Source organism: Aquila chrysaetos, chromosome 1 (assembly GCF_900496995.4).
Source record: "Aquila chrysaetos chrysaetos chromosome 1, bAquChr1.4, whole genome shotgun sequence".
NCBI classification, from domain to species: Eukaryota; Metazoa; Chordata; class Aves; order Accipitriformes; family Accipitridae; genus Aquila; species Aquila chrysaetos.
The window spans coordinates 9,591,017-9,609,626 of record NC_044004.1 but is presented as its reverse complement, the minus strand read 5'-3'; the positions used below and the strand labels follow the sequence as shown (position 1 = coordinate 9,609,626).

General features: G+C 38.5%; 1 protein-coding gene across 4 annotated transcripts in view; it reads left to right on the top strand.

The window, feature by feature from the left end:
- Positions 1–18,610, top strand: part of ZFYVE28 (zinc finger FYVE-type containing 28) — a 165,045-nt gene that overhangs the window by 126,909 nt on the left and 19,526 nt on the right. For 2 of the 4 annotated variants that reach the window (XM_030023706.2, XM_030023697.2), the window contains exon 9: positions 3,821–3,925. The exons of the other annotated variants lie outside the window; for them this stretch is intronic. In XM_030023706.2, coding sequence (XP_029879566.1) covers positions 3,821–3,925 — 105 coding nt within the window. The remainder of the gene's footprint in view (positions 1–3,820; positions 3,926–18,610) is intronic. 4 annotated transcript variants of the gene reach the window in all.

Below are 18,610 nucleotides of genomic sequence, written 5' to 3'. Positions count from 1 at the left end.
CATCCCCTAAAACAACCAGAGGTTTAATTAAATGTAAGAGGCTGGAAACACATTCCAGTAGAAAAGAGCACACAAACCAGTATAAACGTGGCTTTCAGTTTGTTTTTCACTTAGAATAGTTACAAAAAATGGCCAACAGCTTTAAATAAGTGGTCAGTTAGTTCAGGCTGCTAGTATGAAAAGAAAAGGCTGTGAAAAGAGGCAGCCACATCCCCCCATGTCACTTTGCTCTGTTGCCTCAAATCTTTATTCTATATTTTTATCAGAAGTGCTGAAGAATTCTATTTTGCTGAGTGTGGATGGTGGGTTTATCCCGTGCTAGAATGTAATTTTTAAAATAGCACTGTGGGTGTTTAAGACCTCACAAATGAAACAAACTTTTGCCACCTTACAGTTTAAACCGTTCTATGAATGCCAATTCAACACGGTATTAGTTTCAAATGAGCATGAGATGTGGTGAAGTTCAAATTACCTGTGGGCTGGTGTGGGAAGAAAAGGTTAGCTGCTATCAGCTACAGAATATGTCCATATGCACATACCTTCTCTTCTTATAATTGTGCTAATGAACATGTGTGCTGAGCTACTGTCAGCTGATAACAGGAATCATTAGTTGGGAAAAGCAGGTCAATTCACCTCAGGATCTACCAGCATCTTAGAAAAACTGAGCGAATCTTCAGGCAGACACTAATGAGAAGGAAATTCTACAAAGAAGTATCCTGAGTCTATGTGTACTCAGAAGGAATGCACTGAGTATGTCAGGAGTCTTTTTTGTTTGTTTTTTTTAAAAAAGCTATTTAGTATAACACTGAGAAGGTATAAACCAGAGTTATCATTATTGGATTCCCATTTCTTGGAACTAAATAAACACAGAATTTCTTATCTGAAGAGTTACGGCCTGAATATGAACCAGAAATAAACACTGTAAATAATAGATGTTATTTCTGGTACAAAAATTCAATCTGTATTGGTACACAGGAGTAAGAAAAATGTTTACATGTTGTAATTGCCTACACTACGCATCCTTTATTACAACAAACTAACCTCTGTGAGCATGGTTTGTGTCAAGTGTGTCCAGGCAGTTTATGTTGCCAAATGATGACTGACCAGATGGGTATCTAATCCTGAAACCAGCGGATGGCTCAGCATGGCCAGGTTTGTGCACCAAGTAAAAGGTGGAGTTTGTGAAACAGTTTAGAATGGCAAACAGCATAAAGACAAGGCTTAAAAAGAGATGAGATAGTGGAGCTGATGAGAAGAAGTTATGCTGATAGCGACTAGTTAGAGGTGAGTCAGGGTTCAAATGAGGGGAGAAGTATGGAGAAGAGGTATGAGGTGAGGCTTATAAGCTGGTCAGAGAACGTCTGTGAAGGTGAAAATAAAGATAGCATTGAGATTGTTGGTAGTTTAAGCTGGTTGTGTACTGTTATGTTCAGAGGTTACTTGTTACGTTTTCTTAAAGATCGAGGTCCAGCACTTTGTGCCACCTTTATCGGTTTGTCTTCTGGCTTGGACTGTCCACTCCACAAAGTCAGCTCGGGATAGAAAGTGATTTCGTGACTTGGGACAATGTTGACAGTAAATAATATCTGCTTTTAATAGAGAGATGGTACTTAGGGTGGTGGTTTGTTTGGTTTATGTTTCAGTCTAGAGTGTTTAACTCCCCAAAAAAGTATGCTAACTTTAATTTCTTAGGAAAAGTGTTAGCCCTTTGGATTGTGCATAAGAGCTGAAAACCTCAAATTCTTTAAAACAAAACAAACAAAATATCTAGAAAACCAAGAACCTCAGAAAATTGAATTTAAGTTCTTAAAAAATTTTCATAATTTTGTTTCACGTACTATTGGTGACTGAGATATTTTGACTGGATTTGAAGTATATCAGGCAGAGCTTCACAGAAAGCACTGAAGGACAGCAAACCTGACATCTTTCAGAAAAAGTCTTACTATCCAAATCAACTGACAGCATTGTTACACTGGAAAAATCTGGAAATGGCAGGGAGGTGAGAGAGAATAAAAGAAGGTGCTGAGTTTGCTAGTTGCTCTTGTTTCCTGGTTCTGCTGTTCAAAGATTACTTTATTCTGAACAATACATTTCATCTTTGCAAGACAGCTTCTCCTGCTCAGTCATGCTGTGAAATCATATGCTAATGGTTTTTTAATATCATTTAGCTGCCATAAAACAGATAGTAAAAGTACATTTTAGTAGCATGACCGTATTGTAGGATTGGATGGGTAAAGGTGATGAGCTATAAAAGAGTAAGCCTTTGTTTAAATGCATATATCTCTTCATAATGAGCAGAATTAGCAAGGGAAATTATATAAAATGAATGAAAGTTAAATAGATTTTTGTTCAAGTCTAAAATTATTTTCCAGTTGTGACGGCTCTCCTTTCAACTAAAGCATAGTACGCTTGGGATTTATTTTCAAATTGGCAATCAGAAATTAAGAACATGAAGGGGTACATTTTCCAAGTGATTAGTGGGAGGTATGCAAACAAATCCTATTATTTCTTAGTGGGATTAGAGCACATACCTTCCATACACTGCTTTGAAGAATTCCCCTTAAGCATTGTTCCAGACTTCTAGCTGCAAAAATACCTACAATAGTAAATTCGGTAGCAGAAAAGAATTTGGAACATAGCTGGTTTGAATATATACCCCGCATACGCCTACAAATCAAAAGAGCATAAGAAAATCTGCTAGTAATTGTGGAGAAGTAAGGTAAAATAATCCTGACCCATATAATTACATTTCTTTTAACTAAAGATATTTCTTAGGTTTCTCTCTGCTTTGTCCAAAGGTTTCTGTTGACTGAACATTTGAGTTCAGCAGGCTTGAATGATTCTTCTGCACTGCCTAGAGCCAATACAGCTGTGATACCTCTGCTCAAGACCACATATTTTCTTATCTAGTATCATTTAATTTTTTTCAGCTTGTAGAATTTTTAATAGCTGAGACGTAAATTGTTACTGAAACAAAAAATTGATCTTTCCAAGATAGTTCTGTAGTGCTTATGAAAGTATTTTTACTCTTCTAATCCTAGTTTATGTTAATAATATGATGCAAGATCTAAAATGATGTGTTATTTAAAGGCTTTTCATTAGTCCAGGGATGCCAGAGACAAATCATGTACCATTCATTTAAATTATTCATATCCTTTTACTTAGTAGCTAGTGGACTTCCTCTAATGAAGTGTCAGTGGTTTGCCATGGGACTGCTCCTTCCTGCTCATCTGTTGGTTTAAAGGACAAAAGTTGAGGTACATATATGGCCGTTATAGGGACTGAGCACATTCAGGGTAAATGTATTATCTTCATCTCCTTCACTGAAGAGTCAGCTTTCTGCTTTCTCACAGACTTTTTCCTTCCCATTGGAAGGAAACTTAGATCAAACTTGTCACGATATTTCAGTTCTTGAAGCTTATTGTTTAGGGTGCCTTGGCCTGAAACACGCTTTATGAACTTTTGGTTTTGTTATATCTTTGTTATAAGATCAAACCACACTTAGAAGCATGGGCACGCTATTCCCTCTATACCCTATCGAAATGTAAGATCCTCAGTTCTTTCCTGAATGTTGTAACTGTATGGCATGAATTAAATTGAAGATTTTTATAAGATGTGTGCCCACTGACTTTGCCAAATTGTCTGTCCTTTTTGGGAAGAAAACAGAATAGGTTTGTATCATTTTCTGAAGAGCAAAAATACAACTTCTGGGTTGTTCTTATTTCTGTATAATCCATGATAAGCCATGAGTTATCACAGTGCTCTGTTTTTTACCTTTGTTTGCTTCAGCAGTTCATTTTGTTTCCATATGTTTTTTCAGTTCTCAGGATGGCTTACGTGATTCCCCCCTCAGCTCCATCTCCAGCAGTGACTATGAGAGTGTTTCTGTCACTACATGTAGTCTCTCCAGCATATACGCTCTGAGGTAATAACATCACTTCACAGTCAGATTTGACGAATGGTATTGGGTTATGCTTGGTTAAAATTTTTCATTGAATTAACAATCAAGTGACAGCAACACTTCTGAGTATTCTTCCTTTTGAACAGCAGGTGCTTTTTTTTTTTTTTCCTAGCAGTTTTCTTCAGTGCTGTGGCAATTGACAGGCAACTATTTATAGAAAAGTTTTAATGCATACAGCAATTAATTATATATGTCCATGATCTCCCTTTTATTTGTCCATATAGCATTTCTTAAGAAAGACTTCAGGTTTTAGCTTGAAAAGTACCAAACGTTTGTGTTAGCTAGGTCTTGGCTGTCTAGAAAACATATTTTTTCCATTTTGTTTTGCATAGTAAAATGAGGGTAGTGTTCCAGTTAACAATAATTTAACTTCCACAGTGTTGTTGGCCAAAATTGGCAAGAATACTAATTTATATTCTCTTCTCCTGAAAATGCATGAGAGTTTTAACTTTAGTTAGTTTTGTTCAGAGCACTTAATGGGTATAATAGAGGAATAAAGTTCAGGGCAGAAAAACGTAACTAAAGCAGAAATAGGAGTTCTTTGCTTTCTTCAGTGTTTGCATAACATATGTGTATGTGATGTATTGCATACGTTGTATGCAATAACATTTTTACTCTGGTACAGGCAGATTGAAATACCACTATTTCAGTTGAGGTAGGTCTGCTGCTGCTTCTTGTCCTCCCTCTTTCATCTGTTTACTTCTACCCAGCACTTCATTTGAACGTTAGGAATTCTAAATTTCGTCTAGTTTGGGGAATAGAAAGAGGGGGTAAAATGTCTTTTCTAATAGTGATAGAGGAAATAGTGCATATATATTTTCTTTTTTTAGGCTGTGCCCATCTTCAGGCTCAATTTTTTTAGAGTTTCATATTTTTAAAATAAGGGCAGAAAGATGCAACTAAAACTGGTTTTCATGGTTTTAATTTTGAAATACATTTCCTTTCGACTGTTCTTCAAAAAAAGCCCAATTTACCTGCATGCAACAGTTGCCCTCTTCTAAATGCTGTATACATCAAAGACTGTTTCACACAGGGCTGTCTGAATGGACAATAGAAGTAACCTCGGTTATTCTTCAGGAATAACTGGAGCAGTAAGCGTAAGTCTGTTAGGTGCATCACCTCTTTCCAAGGCCTTACTGTACTGTGTTAGTATTGTAGTTGTTCCTGTATTGATGCTTAGCTAAATTAGATCTGTCTTTTCCCTTTTTTCAAATTTTGTTTTGCTTGAAGTTTGATTTATAAGGCAGTACTTGTACATGTGCATTTGTGCACTTGTCCACTGAACTATAGCATTGTATCATCCCTAGGTGTCATGCAAGAAATCTAAGTTGCCTATTTTTCTGTATCTGATTGATATTACCTAGCTATTGTAGTTTATGGTCCAGTAAAAAAAATAGCGAAGTGCCCACTTGACTATACTGATATGAATTTCCCTTTTTGAAATAGTTTTTTAAAAGTGTAAACTCCTTTTAACAACTTAATTTAATAAAATAAAAGAAGAAAAAAAAAAAGCTCAGAAGTCTGACTTCTTCACAGTAGTATGTTCCTAGATCTGAGTGCATAGAAATGTAATATTCAGTACATCTGTTTGCATTGTATTTTAGAATGTTATTTTTAAGGGGCTCCCCTGTTCTTTTATCTTGTATTACCTAAAGAGTTTTATTTGGCTATTAAACAACTTCTGTAGAGTTGTATCATTTGTTTACTACAACAAGCATGTTCCTTGCAAAGACAATCTCTACAAATGTTCTTTTCTGAAATAACTAAGTTCTCCCTGATGTCATGTGCATATCCGAAATAACAACTAAGTTGGTTTTTTCATTGTTTCTGTCTTCCTCTGAAATATGCCATTTTAATGTACTTAATTTCTTGCTGTTTTCACTTAACAATTAGAAATTTAAACGTAATATTTGCAATTTTCTCTGAAAAATAATTAGCTAAACATGGAATTCTTGAAATACATTTGTTTGGCCTTTCAACCTCCTGTGAATCATAAACAATTCCTTTGTGCTGTTAAATAATCAATACTGAGGCTGACAGTTGTGTTGTCAGCTTGCAGCACATTTTGGAAATACCCAAGCGCCTTCAAACAGTTTAGCTCTGGTAGCAAAACCAGCTTAACCAGAGTAGCACAGAGTCTTGAATGAACTACTAGTGTATTAAATAGCATAGACTGAATGGATTTGAAGCAATGAAGTATCATCGATATGGAATTCTGTATATGTATACATTTATTGTTTTCCAAACGGAGAACCAGGGAAAAAACTCCCACTCCTTGGACCCCAGAGCACCATTCAACCCGTGGGTCATTGTTTGCCATTTTGTTTTTTATTGGGAGGAAAAAAGCTGTTATGATTGTAGGAACCATTTGGGACCTGTTAAAGGAGGCTGCTTCAAATCAGCCTGTGATTTACTGCCTTAAACTTCTTCCATCATCAACCAGTGCTGTGTAATTTTTTGAGCTATATTCATCCCATCTAATTTTAGGCATCAAACAGATATACCTAAATTAGGAGTTTTGTGGCTGAAGCTTCCCTGTTTAGTCAATGGAGAAAAGTGGAGACCCCGGTTAAGTGTGTGATTTGTTGAAATGCATCTGGGCCAAAGATATTCAGTCTTAAATAAGAACTACAGTTGCATACTTTGATTACTGATTGTGCTCACACAGTAATTTGAAAAGCATTTTAAAACCTTGCTTGAGGTTTCTAGTGCACAAATTGGTGGGGGGGAAAGGTACAGAGGGCTTTCTTAAATGGTTTTGCTAAGGAAAGGTTGATTATTTCATTGGTGCCTGATCTGTTTAGAAGGCCCCTCTTTCTAGTCTCAGAGGTCTGATGGTCAAGAAGTTAAATGTTCAGCCCAGTTCAGAAGATACTTTTTTGCAAAATGTTCATTAAGTAGTATCCAGACTTGAGATGCCCATATCAGTAATCAGCTTTCTCAGCAAAGAATAAATGTATTCCATGTATTTCAGAAGGTTTCAGAGAAACTATGGTTTTATGCAGAAGTTTTTTGTTACATGAATGTGACTGGAATAATACTGCTGACTTGAGTGAAAATGAGATGTTTGTAGCTACGGCAGGGAAGTGGCAATTAGTCAATTGTTTCTATTAGCTCCACAAAACAATCCATCCAGTTTTTCCTTTTTAATGGTTTCTTTTCATAAATGTAACTTTTAGAACAATTTTTAATATAACCATAACTTACTGAATTGTAAATAGGCAACTAATAAAATACACTGCTGGAATCTTACCCATTTCGGTGTTAGAAGTAGTAAAGTCTGTAGTTCTTAAGAATAAACTGCAGGAATTCATCAGCTTTTAACATGCGTTTGAGTGACTGGGCAAGGTCCTGATACAGCCATTAATTTGAGCGGAAACGTAAGTGAAGGCTATTCACATGCTAGCAGAATGCGATGACTCGATATGCTTAAAGCCAAGAATGAACCTAAGTTCTTTGGAAGACTGGAGCTAGAAAATGGCAAGAAAATTGTTGTTTTGAGAACGATGAGGAAAAAAAACAAGTGAGTGAACAGAAAAACAAGTGAGACAACAGAAGAACCAAGGTAGTAACAATTAGTTGATTTCAAGCCTCATTGGAGTTTTTGGTGTAAGAGTGCAAGGGAGGAAGAAGTACTGATGAATCTGTATTCAAGCATTTGCCTACCTAGAGTACACAGTAAAGCCTACTTCTTCATTTCAAGGGTATGATGAGCCAATAAATGACAATTTTAAATATAAATAATAACTTTTAAAACTAACCTTAATGATACAATACATGCCTTCCCTGGTCAGCAGTTGCTTTTTTTTTTTTTTTAGATATGTCATTATAGCTTAACGATTGATGTTTTGTGGTATATTATTCTACAGTTTTAGGCATTTATAAAAATTGGTGGTAAAGTTTTAGCCTGGTACCTCCTTTTACAGACTGTAAGTATCTGCAATGTATTGTGACTCAAGTCTATGCTAAACCAGCTTGACTCTGCCAGCAGTTAGAATGGGATATTTATCTGGCTATTTCTGTTAGAATATCTGTATTTGTGTACGTATGGGCAGAACCCAAGGTCATTGGCTTGTTGGATATAGTTGAAGGATATCGCTTACTTTATTGCATATTTTGAGTATATCCCTGTTAGTATGCACACGTGTGAAACAAGGCAGGGAAGGTTGTCTTAGTATATAAATGACATGAAATTTTGATTACCTGCTTCAGAAATAGAGGGTGTTTTGCAGAAGACTGTTTGAAGCTACCTTGCCAGTCAGTTCATAGAATAGCCCAGGTTGGATGGAACCTCAAAAGATCATCTGGTCCAACCTGCCGTGGGAAAGAAAGCCTACATGAGATTTTCTAGCATCCTATCCAGCCACACCTTGAAAATCTCCAGCAATGAGGACTCTACCGTGTCCCTGGGGAGGTTCCAGTCGCTGATTGTTCTTAGTGTACAATATTTATTTCTTACATCAAGGTGAAACCTCTTCTGGTGCACCTTGTGCTCTCCATGTGGCTCCTTGTGAAGAGAGAGCCTCCATCCTCTTTGTAACTACTCTTTATGTACTAGAATACTGTGATGAGGTCCCTCCAAGCCTTCTCTTCTCCAGGGAGAAAAGACCTAACTCCTTCAGTCTCTCCTTGTAGGACAGGTTCTCCCATCATCTTCATGTTCCTCCTTTGGACCCTCTCCAGTCTGTCTGCGTCTTTCTTGAATTGTGGAGACCAGAACAGGACACAATAGTCCTCCAGGTGTGGCCTGACAAGTGCTTGGTAGATTGGCATGATCACATCTCTTATCTGTGCTAGTAATGTCCCCGCAGATGCAACCCAGGATCCGATCTGCCTTCATGGCTGCAGCGGTGCACTGCTGACTCCTGTTCAGCTTGTTGTCCGCCAGGACCCTTGGGTCCCTTTCAGCAAGGCTGCTCCCCAGCCACACAGATCCCAGCCTGTACCGGGCTCTTCGGTTGCGTCGTCCCAGCTGCAGGACCTTGCGCTTGTCTCTGTTAAACTCCATACTGTTCTTGCTAGCTCACTCTTTCAGCCTGTCCTAGTCTGTCTGTAAGATGGCTTTCCCTTCTGATGCATCCACCTCACCACCCAGTGTGGTGTCATCAGCAAACTTGGTGATGGTGCTCTCAATCCCATTGTCCAGATCATTTAGGAAGATGTTTGTGGTGGGCTGACCCTGGCTGGAGGCCAGGTGCCCACCAAAGCTGCTCTATCACTCCCATCCTCAGCTGGACGGGGGAGAGAAAATATAATGAAAGGCTTGTGGGTTGAGATAAGGACAGGGAGAGATCACTCAACCAATTACCGTCATGGGCAAAACAGACTCAACTTGGAAAAATTAGTTTAATTTTATTACCAATCAAATCAGAGTAGGGTAGTGAGAAATAAAACCAAATCTTAAAAACACCTTCCCCCTGCCCCTCCCTTCTTCCCAGGCTTAACTCCATTCCCCATTTTCTCTACCTCCTCCCCTCCAGCAGCGCAGGGGGACGGGGAATGGGGGTTGGGGTCAGTTCATCACACGTTGTCTCTGCTGCTCCTTCCTCCTCAGGGGCAGGACTCCTCACTCTTCCCCTGCTCCAGCGTGGGGTCCCTCCTGCAGGAGACAGTTCTCCATGAACTGCTCCAGCATGGGTCCTTCCCATGGGCTGCAGTTCTTCATGAACTGCTCCAGCATGGGTCCTTTCCATGGGAGACAGTCCTTCAGGCACAGACTGCTCCAGCGTGGGTCCCCCGTGGGGTCACAAGTCCTGCCAGAAAACCTGCTCCAGCGCGGGCTCCTCTCTCCACGGGGCCACAGGTCCTGCCAGGAGCCTGCTCCAGCGTGGGCTTCCCACGGGGTCACAGCCTCCTTCGGGCATCCCTCTGCTCTAGCGTGGGGTCCTCCCCGGGCTGCAGGTGGAGATCTGCTCTCCCGGGGACCTCCCTGCAGGGCTGCAGGGGGACAGCCTGCCTCACCATGGTCTTCCCCACGGGCTGCAGGGGAATCTCTGCTCCGGCGCCTGGAGCACCTCCTCCTCCTTCTGCACTGACCTGGGGGTCTGCAGGGCTGTTCCTCTCACATGTTCTCACTCCTCTCTCTGGCTGCCGTTTCTGTTGTGCAGCAACTTTTCCCCCTTCTTAAATCTGTTCTCCCAGAGGCACTACCACCGTCGCTGAAGGGCTCAGCCTTGGCCAGCGGCGGGTCCGTCTTGGAGCCGGCTGGCATTGGCTCTGTCGGACACAGGGGAAGCTTCCAGCAGCTTCTCACAGAAGCCACCCCTGTAGCCCCCCCGCTACCAAAACCTTGCCACGCAAACCCAATACGTGTTGAACAGTGTGAAGCCTAGTCAATCTCTGGGGTACCCCACTTGTGACAGGCTGCCAGGCGGAGTAAAAGCCGTTGATCAGCACTCTTAGAGTGGCCTGTGAGTCATTTTCTTGCCTATCTCACAGACCAAGAGAAGTTCTTGCAGGTGGGCAGTTTCTTACAAAACCAGGTTTTATATTGTGCTTTTTCATCAGTATAACTTAGTGCCTTGAAGAGGATGCAAGAAGGAAAAATAACTCGGTCATTCACCAGGACTGTGAATTATACTAGGAGAATTCAGTTCTTTCATCTTATGGTCCAGAGCTATGCTATCAAAACTACAGCACAAAATACATGCCCACAAGTTATAATAAAGAGATCACAGCTACTCTGGGGATCTTGCAGATGATAGTGTGGGGGACAACAAATACATTAATGTGTTTTAACTGATGTGTCACAGTGTACCTGATCAGCTGTGTCTCCAGATCTCCTCTCTTGCAGTTTTACCATTGTTAACCTGGTCAGGTTATATGTGTTTAAACGATGCAAAATAACCGATTAATTCTACATTAATGTTTGGTGCTGTCATTTTTGTTTTGATCAATGCGTTACTGTAGATTTTCTTTCCTCTTTTTTTCTGGAGAGCTCTTCTTTATGGAAAGAGTGCTCATAACCAGAAAAAGGCTGGTGGCAATGGCTTCACATGTATTGTACTGGATTCATGGAAATAGAGCTCAGGTAGAACAGCTGTGGGAAGAGAAAGGGGTTTATACCTTAAGCAAATCAGAATGACTTCCAGTATAGATGCTATTCCTGCCTAATTATTTTGAACTGCAAACTGCCTGTGTACATTTTAGGCACTGTGAATTGATGTTGTTTTGTACAGCTCTGTCACTCAAGCAGTGTGAGGGCAATTAATACGCATATTAATACAGTCATAAACAGGCTCCTGTGTACAATCTTTTTGCTTTGCTGCTAAATCCCTTGCCCCAACAACCAGCTGAGCAGTACCAGCAAAACAAAAAAGTCAGCGTTGATGAGGTCTGTCAGCTTTTGCTTATGATTTTAGTCAGTGAGACATATGTGACTGAAGCAGATGTCTCTAGTTTTTCACTGCCAGGATTCTTCTTGACGTGTTTCATGCCTATCTTGTTCTTCACCCTGCAAGACAAAAAAAATCGAATCTCCAAATGGTGCAGCATTTTCTAAGCTGTAGTGTTCCCTTTCAGGAAATTCCACAAGGTATTTTTGGGTATATTATATGCGTATTTTTGTCTTCAGTAACAAGTAACTGATGCAGATTTTATTTTCTCAAGGAATAACCCAGGCAGCTTGTGTGAACTACTTGTTAACGAGTGCTTGTTACAGTGGGAAGGTGAAAATTCAGTTTTTCAAAGTTTTTTGGTCCTCCCCTGTTAAAATTATAAACTTCATATTTTAGCGATGTTAAAATAGCCAATATGGTTGAAGTAAATTAAATATAAAATATGTTCCTCTCTGTGTACATCAAGTGAAATACAGCAATATTTTAAGCTGACTAGCATCAGTGGCAGAGGCATTAAGTCTGTTCAGGCAAAATTGGTATACGCCCCAAAATTTGCCATTTGGGGACTGTATTCCAGGTGGCATATCATCTGGCTGGAGACTGACAAAAGTGATAATAATAGGTTTGTGTTCTTGTTTCTACATAGCTCACTTGTAATTTTAATTTTTAGTAATTTGGGCACATTTATAATTATGTTCATTTTAATGATGTGTAAAAATCTGTTGTTGAATGTCGCTTGGTGTTCCCTGTGTTACTAATAGAACAAAAATTACTAGCTTTCAGAAATTAGATTTTATTTTACAGATTTCTTTTTTTCCCTCCAGAAAGACCCTTAGAGTAGCATATTTGGGAGTTTTGAGATTATGTGTAATTAACTAAAATCACTATAGTAACCTCAGTTTTTGCAGAGATTTTGGCAATGCCTAAAACTAAGATACATTGTGAAACCATAATTATATTGGTGGAAAAAAGAGAGGATTTCCTCATACTTAGAGCTGCATTGAAGGTGAAAAATGAAGAGAAAGCTTTCTTTTCTAATTAAAATTTTAAGGCTCCACCTAATACTTTAATTAGCTTTTCTCAGCTTTGACTCCCACGGCTGGATACTGAATTCCTGCGGGATTCTCCTAGACCCTAGGATGCTTTAATGCCTTAGCTGGTTGTTCTGTATTCTTTTTTGAGGGAACTGATGGAGGTGATATGAAAACATTGTGCTAATAAGTTTCCCTATCCCTTAGAGTTCCTCTTGCTGGAAAACGTTTTTCAGTGCTGCTTCTCCATCGCTTTATACCACACACAGGAGTTGCAACTCGAGAGTATCTGCTGGAATTGAATGCTAAATTAATTCACTTTTTACTATGCCATACATAATAGTTGCTTGCGTATCACAGAGGACATTGCTGAAGAGCTATGTGAAATGACTCTCCTTGCCCTTGGAAGTATTTGTATCCAGCATCAGGTATCCAGGTTCTCTCTGTCCTGTGTCAAGTTTTGGATAAGGCGTAAAAGCTGGGGCTGATGTATTTCTATCACTGTATCAGATACCAGAGCTGATACTACATACCATTTCTTCATAAATGCTATACTATTTCTGTTTTTCACTTTCAGTTTTTCCATTTCAGGATTATTTTTGAAGTTTAAATATTTCTGTGTTCTAATCTCATATTATTTGTCCTGTTGCAGCGTGAGTGAACGTTTGAGAGCTTTAAATGCATGTTTGATTATAAGGAGGTGTTAGAAAAAACATCATCATGGTGGAATTGAGAAAATCTTAGGTGAACCTAAGCAATATTCTAACTTCTTATATTTTCAGTTCTATTTTTTGTTTTAATTTCACGATATCTTTGTCTTGCAGGTTTTATCTCTTTTTGGTTTAAATTTTAAGAAAAACAGTAAATGTAGTGCCTTGCAAGTATCTGGCATTAAATTTGATGCTTAGAAAGCAGCCCTGTTGATTGCTGGTGCTCTTAAGTTATTTGTTCATATGCACTCTTACAGAAGTTTTATCTATAATGACCAAAAAAGCTATTTGGGAGAGAGCACTGTTAAAGCTGATAAATCCTGGACTGGCTATGTTGTTTATTTTAATTGCCACTTGAAATACAGTATTTTTGCATTCTTCTGAAAACCCAGGCCAGAGCAGTAATGGGTTTGAATAAGCTGGTTGTCTACCTAGAGTTTCTTATGGTGGATCTATTTGGCAAGATGCTGCTTTAACAGCTGTGTTTTCTCAAAAGTCCAACATGGTAAGTACGACGAGAATGTTCTGGAGTTCACGGTTTGAATTGCTGAGGAAGGATTCAAGAAGGTGTTCTTCCAACGGAGTGGGCAGCTACAGAAGCTGCCAGGGCGTGGAGCAGAAGCTGTTGATTTCAAATTCAGTAGTCTTCAATGCTCAGGATTTTTTTCTGATTGAAGATACCACTTAGGACACATGACTAATCCTATTAGCCAAATTCCTTATTTTAATCAGCCAACCTCAGATTGCCCACCTCTACTGGAGCAAAAGAAGCTGAGAGGCTTCTGCAAATCTTGCAGTGTATGAAAAATAATTCCCCCTACTGAGGAATTCAAAAGGTTGACAGCAGATGGGGCTTCTAGCACATGTTGTACCATGTATGGAGCTGGGCACTGCTAATGCACGTGATAATACTGTGGTCTAGTCAAGTCCACTTCCTACGGTACATAGCTAGATTGTTCCTGATAGAGGGATTTGCATGCAGTTGTGTTATTTGTTTCTCAAGACAAAGTTCTGAAGCCTTGGGAACACTTTAAGGGTTGGCTGGCTGTTGTGTTGGGGTTTTTTTTCCCTCTTTAGCCTTTTTTCTTAAAATAGAGAGAAAATACCTAAGGGATTGCATTTTAAACCCCTCTTGACTTAATAAAACATTAGGGTTAAAAAGTCAGGAAATAAAGTTCTGAATTAAAGCTTTTTTTAGTCTGCTTTAAATGTAGCTGCTGGGGTCATTCCTTAAAATATAGTCCTTGGCTAAATAAATACATGCTGTTACCCGAATAATAAGACATGTTCTGGATTTGGTTTAAATGACTCTAAGATTGAGTGTGTAGCCACCCCCTTCACTTAAAATAATGGTGAAAAGCTATTAATCTCATAGTTTTCCTCCCAACCATATGAGAACTAGTACATGTTAGAAACCATAGGGTTTTAACCTGCTGTTTATTGTGTTTCTTGTGAGAGTATCCAAAAAGAAACACCAGAGGTGCTGCAGAAAGCAGGATGGGAAGTAGTAATTTTTTTTTTTTTTCTTAGTGACATGGAGTTACACTTTTCTTACCCAAACCCCTGTCATTTTCTTCATGTCATTCCTCATGCGTGCAACCTTTGTCTTTCCCCAGCTGTTGTGTCTGATCCTTTGCATACCCTTTGGAGTAGTTGATTCTTTTTTTGCAAATTGGAACCCAGAGTTGACTACAGCCTTATGAAGTATAAAAGTAAGAGTAATAAAAGAATAATAGCTTGGGAAAGACAGGTTGACAGGTTAGTGTTGGGATTTCCAGTTACAGCCTACATTAATATCAGTGGGGTGAATGTACCAGTTACTGAAGTAGTTTTAGAAACTGTGCAGACAATAACATAGATTTGCCTGCAGAAGTTTTGGTGTGTTGTTTTTCTTTTTTTAAATTTACTTAAAGTGTGAAAGAAATCAAATGGGAGAGAAAACCTTAAATATCATAGATTGGATGAAAAGTGTATGTTATTGGTATTGTTATAGATGTCCTGGTTTCAGCTGGGATAGAGTTAATTGTCTTCCTAGTAGCTGGTACGGTGCTATGTTTTGAGTTCAGTATGTGAAGAATGTTGATAACACTGATGTTTTCAGTTGTTGCTAGTAGTGTTTAGACTAATGTCAAGGATTTTTCAGCTTCTCATGCCCAGCCAGCGAGAAAGCTGGAGGGGCACAAGTAGTTGGCACAGGACACAGCCAGGGCAGCTGACCCAAAGTGGCCAACAGGGTATTCCATGCCATGGGACGTCACATCCAGTATAGGAACTGGGAAGTGGGGGCGGGGAATCGCCGCTGGGGGACTAGCTGGGTGCCGGTCGGCGGGTGGTGAGCAATTGCACTGCGCATCATTTGTACATTCCAATCCTTTCATTATTGCTGTTGTAGCTTTATTAGTGTTATCATTATCATTATTAGTTTCTTCTTTTCTGTTTTATTAAACTGTTCTTATCTCAACCTGTGGGTTTTGCTTCTTTTTTCCCGATTTTCTCCCCAATCCCACTGGGGGGGCAGGGAGTGAGTGAGTGGCTGCGTGGTGCTTAGTTGCTGACTGGGGTTAAACCACAACAATAGAGCATAAGGTGGTCATTGTGCTAAATTCTGTATGAACAAAAATGAAAGCTAGGGAGCTCATGATAATGGTTTTTTTGAGAAATTATTTAAGAACTAGAATATTCAAAACATACATACCTATATATAGGGAAATCCATGTACATGATATAGCTATACACTTATATATCTTTATCTTAGTTATTCAAAATGTAGAATATTTTAAGTAATGGACATGAGAGATTCGTTAAGGCCAACTAATGCAAATGAATTCATGTCACTTAAGTCCAAGGAACTGCACTGTTTTATAATTTGTGGGCAGTCTGTCATGAATTTTTTAGTGAACTCTGATATTTAAGAATTGGACTACTGTCCCTTTATAAAAACTTTCAGCATGGTTTATAATTGCAGTGTCCTTCTGTGTAAATAGGAATGTGTGAAATCACAGAAAACCTTTTGCGAAGTTTTCACATTTCCCTACTGTAGAAGGGGTCTCACCTGCTACCGTACAGCATGTATGAAATTTTCCTAAAAAGCAACTTTGTCTAAAAATGCATTCCTCTGGTTTTGCAAAGTGGGTAAACCTCTACATCAGAATAGTACCATTTAATACATGGATTTTGAATTCACTATGAAGTGGATTCACAAGCTTTGAATTCACACTCTACAGCAGGAAGGTGTTATCTGTTTTGTTGCAAATAGTTGTGTCCTACCTATGCTTGTGTAGTTTGCTGGAGATTTCCAGAGCAAGTGAATAGGAATCACTGATGTCACAGGTATTTGTATAACATAAATGGTGTAGGGATAGTCACTGAATTATGTGTTAACACTTCTCTAGTAAACATTTGTAATATTGTTCATAGACCATCTAAGTGTTTTGCTCTTAGACTTAGTTGGGATGAGTTTGTCATGCTGGAACATGAGCCCTCTCGGTTTAAAGACAGTCTTCTGAAATCTATACCTGAAAATTAGTTGCAATCAAAGACCTTGCCTGAAATCAGAGACTTAGAGGGTCGTCTTACTTTCCTTTTAAATTTGGTGGCATAGTTGCATCATATATAGTAGAATAGGTATGTTGGGTTTTCTGCTTTTATAGTAGAATAGGTATGTTGGGTTTTCTCCTTTGTGAGTAGTAACCACCTATTGCTTTTGCTCCAAGATTTCTAAAGACAAAGAAACAAAACCAAACCACTTTTTAAAAAAAGTTTTTATGATTATTTTGAAAATGTGATAATTCAGTTGATTTCTTTATATTCATTATATTCAATACAATGAGATTTTAAATTCTTTTTATCTGCCACTGCTGTATATTTAATGCATGCTTAAGATACTCTGAGGGTTTGTCTGTGAGTAATGAGAAATTCTTTCAGAGAATCTCACACATTCTGCATTCAGTTCAGAGCAGATTTCAGGTTTAATGAACCAAACACTTCTAGACAAATTTGGAAGGAAACATCTATGAGCGGTCACAGATTCCTACTGCTATTAACTATTTTTTGAGCACAAATGTAAAATATTTAAATTTGGACCAACTTTGAATTAATTGACTTTGGTTATTTGGTTTTAGACTTTGCTGCTTTTACCAGTTTTGGATGAGTGTCAATGAGCAACAAATACAGCACAAAGCCTACGGTATCACAGATGGTTACCTAAAATGACTGGCCACTTCTGAAAATGTCAGTCATAACGTTCTTATTCCACAGTCCTGTTTTCCATTATGTATGGATACTACTACTTAACATGGCTCACAAGTATCCTTTGGCACTTAAAAGCTGTAAAGCAGATTGGTTTCACGGGTGAAAGATGATATCATGTACAGTTAAGTTATTGGCTTTTGTTTGCTTGTACATATTTTACTAAATATCACAGTCAAGCCTTAAGACCAGGCAGCTGTTTTAGAGATATATCTTTTAAAGTGTTGAAAGAGTCTTGCTACTCTTCTAACATGACAAACGGAGAGTAATTTTAAAATTGCCAGATAAATGCTAGCCAAGTTAGGTAAAAAGCTAATTCATTGTATCTGCCAAAGGGTATCAGTTCCTTTATAATCTAAAAGGTTTACTGTTTGGAATTGACCTTCGGCATAACATCTTATTTTTTGATATTCACCTTCAGATGTGTTAACTTTGCAATCGTTCTACAGTCTGAAAAATAAATACATGATAAGCATTGTTTATATGAAAAACATTTCACAAGGGGAGTTCTGTGCTTATTTTGGTCTTATCTCTTCTTAACCTAATTCCTTGGGTAATGCAGGGTTCCCTTCCACCAAGAAGTTGAGAAAATGAGGACTTGTTGCTAGCTACTTGGTATGGCTATTTGTATTCTGTGGTGATACTTGATTCTGCAGCATCATTGGCAGTGAAACATTCCAGATCTGAGTGTAGTCTAGCATCAGTGAAATGCTTCCTACACATCTGGTATCAGCTGAGAATTTTGAGCCAAATTATGCATGTTAGATAAGCCCAGAAGGAAAGGTATTCCTTACAGAACTAACAAAACTTGTTTGAAAGAATAATTTGGACAAAAGGTAAGCTGAACTCTGTAGATCAGAATTCAGGTTTATTTTCTATAATATCAATTTCAAAAATCACGAGAATCTTTCATATTTGCATAGATCCAATCACTGCTTTTTGGGATACCCTGTTATAAGAAAAGCTATCTTTTTTGCTGTTTATCTCAAACAATTGCAATGTTTCTGTTCTTACAGTATTTCTGACTGCCTCTACAATGTTAATTTTATGGCTACATTCTTTAACAGTAAGATATATTTTAAAATAAAGAACAGATGGTCATTAGTCATTCTTTGAGAGTCATCTTTGTCTAAATCTGACTTGGTTCTGTTGGTAAATGCAGAGTAATTTTTTCTAACTCTGTAGTGATTCTTAGGTCCAGTTTTAAATTATTCTAGAGCATTCACTTTTCTCTTTGCAGTGGCACAAGCAATCCTGAATACAAAATGCCCTCTTTTCTGAACCTCTTGTATATGGATATTGTACTTGTGACTGTGCATATGA